We start from the raw sequence: 8,468 nt of genomic DNA, 5'->3' as shown, positions 1-8,468 counted from the left end.
ACAATGAGGACTACTGAGAACTCAAGAACAATGGCAATGGGTTTTTGATCCTACTGCACATACTGGCTTTGCGGGAGCCTAGGCAGTTTGGATGCACAACTCACTAAACCTGGATGGAGGTGGGCGGTCCTTGGACTTCCCACAGGTCAGTGAATCCTGATTGCTCTTCGAGCTGATGAGGGAAAGGGACTTGATCGGGGGATGGGGAGGGAAGTGGGAGGCGGTGGCGGGGAGAAGGCAGAAATCCTTAATGAATAAATAAATTAAAAAAAAATTTAAAAAAATAAAAATAAAAAAAAAAAACAAAAAAAGAAAACAGTCATGGCATGGCTCTGACTCCTCACATCTTTTATGCCTATTGGAATATTTCTTCATGCACTATCTCCTGAGAGGAAGAAACCCTAACTTTTCCATTTGTTCGTATCTGTTCCTGAATATGCATATATATGTAATCCTAAATGGCTACAGAAAATTCTTCCATGGAGGAAAGAGTTGCATGCATGACACCTCCTTTTCTGATACAAGTTACAGACTGCAGAATGAATACTCAAACTCAAAAGGTTCTGGCAGCCTTGACTGAGACCTTAAGACATTCTCACAATGTAACAAGTTCTTCACTGCTTTTTTTCTGCTATACTAAGACACTCCTCTAAATAACCTTCATCATTTCATAAGGATTCCAAGGTAGAAGATCAAATACTAATTCCTACATATAGCATGATAGAATAATAAACAATGTTTTGCTGTCTTTTGAGGGACTGTCTTACTTGGTAGTTCAGACTGAACTGTATTTAGCCCAGGTTAGCTTATAAATTGTGGGTAATTTTCCTGCATCAGTCTTAAATGTGTCAAGAATATAAATATGAATCACAATGGACTCATTGTTTCTGTTTTGAATATTATAGTAACAATTATGATACTCCTCAGGGAGCAAATTCCATGTCAGAAAAAGTTCCAATATAGAATGTAAGCCAAGAAACCCTATTGTGGCATAATAAAATAGCTTAATTTTCTTCAAATTAGCAACCATTTATAATCAGTTACAATGAGTTAAATTTATGACCAGCACAAATCAATCATAAATAATGTTTGAACATCTTAATTATATTAGTCTTTCAAATTCCTTCCTTAGCTGTCTTGGTAAGACAGTAAATTCCTTTAGGTCCCCGTCCAGTTCTTTTATGTCTCTCTGAATGTTCAATGGACAGTAGACCATCCTTCCCCTAATTTTTTTCTCCGACAAAATATCCAACTTTCATTGTATATTTGAAAATCAGAGTAACATGCCTCCGTCAAACTGTATCTGACCCACAAGTAGTTACTTCTCATTATTCTATAGCCTCCTAGACTGTCACTTGGGGGACTATCATGGTCTTACATTGCAATGCTTATATAGCAAAGCCCATAAAAGGATGGTTGACTTTTGTTTTGTTTTGCTTTGGTGTGTGTTTCTGTCTGGGGAATCCAAATCTTCTCATTCTTAACATGTAGTAACTAAAGGATTATAAAGCTAGTGATTAGAATATTTTTTCCTAATAAAAGGAAATGTTTATTTGGTACTTGTTTTGTTTTGTTTTGGTTTTCCCCTTTTTTTCTACCCTTAATCATACCTGTAGAGAAAAAACACTTTGCATAGGAGGAACTGACTTCAGACTAATTAAAATAATTAAATCTCAGAAGAATGAAACATCTTTTTAATTAGCACAACTGAGAAATCATTGAATTAAAAATACTCCGTATGAATTATATACCTCAAAATCATATTATCAGGCAAGTATTCAATACTGAAATGACACATTTTCTGTGAAATTTTTTTTTCTTTTTTTTGGATTTTCGAGACAGGGTTTCTCCGTGGCGTTTGGTTCCTGTCTTGGAACTAGCTCTTGTAGACCAGGCTGGAATCGAACTCACAGAGATCTGCCTGCCTCTGCCTCCTGAGTGCTGGAATTAAAGGTGTGCACCACCACCGCCCGACTCTGTGAAATTTTGTCTTTTCGCCATAAGCATAAAAGAAAGGTTTAAGGAGTTAATAACCACAAGTTAAAAGTTACACCGTGTGTAATCCCAGCACTCAGGATGCAGATGCAGGGGAAACTCAAGTCTGAGGCCATCCTGAGCTATAGGGCAAGAACTTGTCTCAAAAAAAAAGTAAATAAGCAAAAAACTGCAAAACACCCATACCTTGACAAACTGGAGGTGCCCCATCCATCTGAAGCCGCTCTCCCAATCTGCATGTCAGAATTGCATTGCCAACCAGTGTAAATCCTGGAAGACACTGATATCTGATAATATCACCTGTTAACAGAAAAACGGGGCTTTCAGACAAGCTACAAAGTGTAGCTGAATGATGTTTTTATTTTAGGACCAGAATTATTTTCATTTATTTATTTTTAATCAATGTAAAAAAGCCTATCAATTATAAGCAGGGTTGATTCTTAAACATTGAACAAACAAGGCCTGGTAGCATGGATCTACCTTAAATGAAGGCAGGAGTAAGCTTCTCACGTATTCTTGATGAGGGACACTAGCTACATAGAAGCAATTGCCGTAAGGAACTCATTTGCTTCCTATAAGTATGATCCTTCCAAACTGGTCCAATTAAAGAAGATTGTCATACTATTGCTTATTACTAAGGGATCCAAGCATGGCATTTCTTCAAGCTCACAACACAGTTCTAATATGCCCTTGACAAACAGCTTTCACTGTTTCTATTCTTCTTTAGATGGCTTTACCTCCTTCACAATCGCAACAAATCCTTTCAACCCACAGGGTACTGTACTTGTGCTTAGATTTTTCTTTTAAGAAAGATAGTTCTGCTATGAATGTACTCTTTAAAAAGTAATTTTAGATACTTTACCTATTTCAAATTCATCATCTTCTGTCAAAATTTCTGCGTTAGGTACAGGTGGTGGAGGCTGACACACTCTTAGTTGGTAGGCTATAAAAATACACAATACTTGTTTATTCCTTTTTGGAGAAAACTCCATGTATCAAAAATTATACAAGGTTTTGAAAGAATGAAATACACTTTTATGCATTAACTTTCAATTACTCATTTAAAAACAGGACTACAACCAAGGGATAAAACAAATCGTTTTTTAATTGTGAGATTAGTTTATGGCATACACTGTATTTCTGCCCCTTCATTCATGTTACATGATTTGTAACACCTTATTATTTCTTTTTCTTTGTATTTCTTAGAGTGATCACATTTTAGAAACATGTATTGGTGTCTTTATTTAATCAGTATTTTCAGCTCTCAAGGTTCATCATTGAATTCCTTGCACTTAAGGAACTGACTGACATCGGATAAGAGCTCAGTTTGTAGGCCTTTTTAGGCAATATTATAAGTACCAAGCTATTAGTATCCTAATTGACCTTCACAAAATTTTATCTTGTATCTGTGTAACTAGCTCTATAATGATTTCCATTTGACCAAATAGAAAACTAATAAAAGGAGGTGAAAATGTACACAAATCACATAGCTATTGTGTGTGATCAAGCTCTGTGTGAACCTACTTTATCTAACTTTCAAATATTAACTCATCCTGGGACATTATTGAACATGTAGGATACATATGTGTAAAATATAGTGTCTTGTCACTTTTAAAAGTCATATTCCTAGTTAAAATTGGTATTGGGTACCATTTAAAAACTGTCAAAAATGTCTCTGAATCTAAGCCTCGTGGAAACTAACTCAAAAGGATACCTAAAATCCATAACACTTTATTATTTTATTAAAATCTTATTCTCTCTGTGAAGTTTTGCAAACATGCTAATTTGTTCTTCATTGGTTTGTACGTGAAGCAAACGAATGTGTGTGCTTTTTTTTTTTCACATGATAAATTTTGCTACTAAAAGTAAAAAGGCGGGTATATGAAGGGAACGTGACATAAAAACATACTGATTTATACAACATGTCAAGGTATATGAATAGTGAGAGCATGTAAATGTCCTCTTATTTCACAGATTACATCTTCAATATCTCACCTGTTGCAGGAGTATTGCTGGAACACCGACGAACATATGCAAGAGGAAATTATTGAAATAATTGCTGAAAGCAAGTAATATTTTCCCATTTCTAAAGGGTTACAACACCTAAAGGACATTACAGATTCAGGAGGAAAGAACCTTGCACATAAGCTTTAGTGATGAATTCTTACTGAATCATCGCTGTCTTCTCACCAAGATCCATTTTATAAAAGGTTAATTGGCTAGCCAATATCCAGGTTAGTAAGGACAAAAAGAGAAATTTTAAAATAACTGTAAGAAAATAATGAAGAGATTTAAAAATATAGAGGGACAAATAATGGAAGAGTACACAGAAAAACACTTATGGTCTATTCTTAGGAAAATTTATTTGAATGTAACGCAGAAAAAAGATCAACTCAGAAAATGTAGCAAAGTGCACGTCTACATGAAGCTTATTTTGCCATAGGTGTCGTAAAAATGAATTATTCATTGTTTTGAGGAAGTATAGCACATTACACACGGTTTCTGTCATTTATGGAACATGCAGAAAATTAGCTACCTTACTCAGTTTTAGTGTCAATCTGGTCAATAGACCAGATGTTGTGAATTACTATTGATGAGGGCCATGCTATTTCCACAACTCCAAAGGGATGCTCTGAGCTATAAAGTCTGCTTTGCTCTGTTCTGTTTCCAGTTACCATCAATTTCACAGGACACAACCCATGAAGCTAAGGAATTGCAATGTGGTCACATAGGGTTTCCAGTACAATGTTCTTACCACTTTAATAAAAATAATAATACTTTTCCCTTATTTATAGATATGATGCCCAAAAGAAATTTATTTGTTGTTGGTTTTGTTTGTTTTCTTGTTTTTGAGACAGTTTTCTCTGTATAAAAACAGTCCTGGATAACCTGGAAATTGTTTTATACACTAGACTAGGCTCAAACTCACAGAAGTCCACCTGCCTCTGCCTCCTGACAAAACATCTTTTGAATCAAGTTTTTCTATCTCCATCTTGGTGATTTCACTAATTCCTTTGGCTTCATTTCTTTTTTAAATTTATGCTTTAATTTCCAAATCTACAACAACAAGCTATTCATGTCTCTTATGATCCTTGTTGGCTTTGTCCTTTACAGTACAAACATTAGGTCAATAAATCATATTTTATGTATAGCAAACATGCTTGTGCCTGGTTTTGAAGTTAAGTATTACGCATACATTTGCCTAATTGCTCATAGTTTAAGACTCCAGGTGAACTCACCTGAGGGAAGAAAATTGTAAAACTGTTTTTTACCTGGTAATTGCCATCACTATGTCTATAATGCCACAAATATGAGCTAAATGGGTGGCAGGTTGGGCGTTTCTGAAGATGCAGAGAGCTTCAGAACAAACAAGTATTCTTTTCTAAAATATCTCCAACATTTAGAATTTAAAAAATGAGGATATAATGGAAGCGACTGTGGGTTAGAAAGTGTCATAGGTGGAATCTAAGTAGGATCTGCCTGGAAAGCAATTTGGGTATAGACTGTAGAGTTCCAAATAAGAAAGGCATCCATTGCTGGTAAGAATGCAAACTTGTACAACCACTTTGGAAATCAGTATGGTGGTTTCTCAGAAAATTGGGAATCAACCTACCTCAGGATCCAGCAATACCATTCTTGGGCATATACCCAAAATATCCTCAATCATACTACAAAAGCATTTGTTCAACTATGTTCATAACAACATTATTTGTAACAGCCAGAACCTGGAAACAACCTAGATGCCCCTCAACTAAAGAATGGATAAAGAAAATGTGGCACTTTTACACATTAGAGTACTCCTCAGCGGGGGGAAAAAAAACTATGACAATTTGAATTTTGTATGCAGATGGATGGAATTAAAAAACACTATCCTGAGTGAGGTAACCCAGACCCAAAAAGATGAACATGGGATGTACTCACTCATAACTGGATATTACCTATAAACAAAGGAACTTGAGCCTAGAGTTCATGATACTAGAGAAGCTAAGTAATAAGGTGAACCCAAAGAAAAACATATATAGATCCACCTGAAAATAAAATGCAGAGAAGATCACCTGATAAAATTGGGAGCATGGGTGTGGGGGAGGAAGGGAGGGTAGAAGGAGAAGAAGAGAGGAGATATGGAGGGTCACAGAGAACTTGAAGGAATGGGATAGTCATGATGGAGAAAGGACAGAGATGAGAGCAAGGAAAGAGATAGCTTGATTGAGGGAGTCATTATAGGGTTAGCTGAAACCTGGATCTAGATAAATTCCCAGGAATGCACAAAGATGATCCCAGCTAAAACCCTAGGCAATAGAGGAAAGGGGGCCTTGACTTGCCCTGTAGTCAGACTGATGAATATCTTAAATATCACCAGAGAACCTTCATCCAGCAACTGATGGAAACAAAGGCAGAGACCCACATCGGAGCACTGGACTGAGCTCCCAAAGTCCAAGTGAAGACAGGAAGGAATGAGAATATGAGAAAAGAGGTCAAGAACATGATGGGTTCATCCACTGAAGCAGTTTACCTGAGCTAATAGGAGTTCACCAACTCCAGCCAGACTGGAAAGGAACAAGGAACCTCTGAATGTGGCTGACAGTTGAATTGCTGGGGCAGACTGAGGGGCCACTAGCAGTGACACCAGCATTTATCCCTACTGCATGTACTGGCTTTTTGGGATCCTATTCTCTTTGGATGTATACCTTGCTCAGCCTAGATATAGTAGGGAGGGCCTTGAACCTTCCACAAAGAAAGGAGCCTCATCCTCTCTGAGGACTGGATGGGGGTGGGGTGGGAGGGTGTGTGGAGAAAATGGGAGGAGGGGAGGGAGTGGAAACTTGGATTGGTATTTTTAAAAATCTAATAAATTTTAACAAAGAAAGAAAAAGAAAAAAGAAGTTGGGAAAACTAGAAGAAATCACCTTTATCTGTTTCTCCTTTGACATTGAAGCAGAATACAAAAATATTAGCAAGTAATAAGAAGTTTACAAAGTATTTTTCATCGGTTTCTGAATGTCTGCTCCTTACCATAATCGTAGAATTTGAAGTTTTCGCTAACAGTGTCTCGGGGTGGGCAAACACTATTTCATACCCGCTATGCCAGGATCAATTAGTGTCCTTTAGCAACAGCGTCTTTCTTAGACTCTCAGATTGTGGTGTGAAGTGGAGTTACTGCAGATACCAGTTAAGTTCCACCGATACTGAATTAGTGTGAGGTTTTAATTAGGTGACTCATATCCGTATAAAAAGAAATAATGAGGAAGAGAGGCATGGCAATGATCAGTCAGGAAGAAACTGTAGTGATTCACAATACAATGCAGTGATTACTGGCTGATACCCAGAAGGTAGGAGACAAGAAAGGGCCTCACACAGCCTTCAGGGAAGGCGTGGAACAGTTTGAACACTGTAGCTCAAGTCTGAGTCCTCTTCCTGCTTCAGAGACTTGCTTTGCTATATCATTCAACTTAATTACATCAACTCAAAAGATTATAGTTATATATATATATATACAAATTCATATGTACATGTGATATGAATTTTGAAAAGATAGACTTAATTTGAAGGAAAGTGAAGAGGAGTATATAGAAGTGTTTGTAAAGAGGAAAGTGAAGGAAGGAATGTTGTAATACAAAATAATCTCAGAAAATATACAAAATATGCTTGTCTTTAGGAAGAAAATAATGGAGGAAAGAAAGGAAGGAGAGGGAAAAGAAAAGAGGAAAAGAGGGAGGGAGAAAGGAAAGGAGGGAGGGAAAGATAGAAAGGGAAGAATGGAAGGGGAGAGATGTGGAGGGAAGGGAAAGAAAAGGACAGGTGAGGGACAGAAAGAAAATTAAAGGAGTCAGAAATCTAGACTTCACGATAAATTTCTAGTCCAGTGGTGTGCCACACACGTGTACCCTTACAACAGAATCACTTGTGAGACTGAAATGAAAAGATCACAAGTTCTAGGGCAGCATCAACTTAGGACAAGATTCAGTGAAATAATGAGGAGGGGGAGAACAACTATCTGTTGCTTTAAAGTCCCTAGTTCCTGTTGTTATTATTGCTATTCCACAAATCCTATGAAACTAATGGCAAATATTATTAAACAGGAATTCGGTGTACTGTTTATGCTTTGTGTCTGTCTCACATGCCATTAAACTGTTGATAAATTATCTAGACAGCATTCAAAGTCATTGTTCCTCAGCCATGAGGACTAGAGCTCTGACCCCCAGAACCTAGATATAAGTTTGTCAGCTAGTTATCTGAAATAAGTGATCTGGAATTAGGTAGCTAGAATTGTGGGTTTGGGGATGCATTCACGGACATTGCCCTAAGCAATAATGTGGGGAAGAGATTGAGAAGGACACCAAACCTCAACTTTGAGCTTTTACATACATACATACACACACACATTCAAATTTCTCCCCTTCTATCCCTTACTCTCTCTCTCTCTCTCTCTCTCTCTCTTTCCCTCCCTCCCTCCCTCCCTCCCTCCCTCCCTC

At 37.1% G+C, this 8,468-nt stretch overlaps 1 protein-coding gene across 2 annotated transcripts in view; it reads right to left on the bottom strand.

Moving 5' to 3' along the window:
• Csmd3 (CUB and Sushi multiple domains 3) overlaps positions 1-8,468 on the bottom strand; it is a 952,990-nt gene that overhangs the window by 68,020 nt on the left and 876,502 nt on the right. For both annotated transcript variants that reach the window (XM_026785886.1, XM_026785885.1), the window contains 2 exons: positions 2,858-2,938; positions 2,182-2,295 (listed from right to left, as the gene is read on the bottom strand). In XM_026785886.1, the coding sequence (XP_026641687.1) occupies positions 2,182-2,295; positions 2,858-2,938 (195 nt within the window). The remainder of the gene's footprint in view (positions 1-2,181; positions 2,296-2,857; positions 2,939-8,468) is intronic.

Source organism: Microtus ochrogaster, linkage group LG3, assembly GCF_000317375.1.
Source record: "Microtus ochrogaster isolate Prairie Vole_2 linkage group LG3, MicOch1.0, whole genome shotgun sequence".
NCBI lineage: Eukaryota > Metazoa > Chordata > Mammalia > Rodentia > Cricetidae > Microtus > Microtus ochrogaster.
The sequence above is the reverse complement of the archived record's forward strand: the minus strand, read 5'-3'. Positions and strand labels throughout refer to the sequence as shown.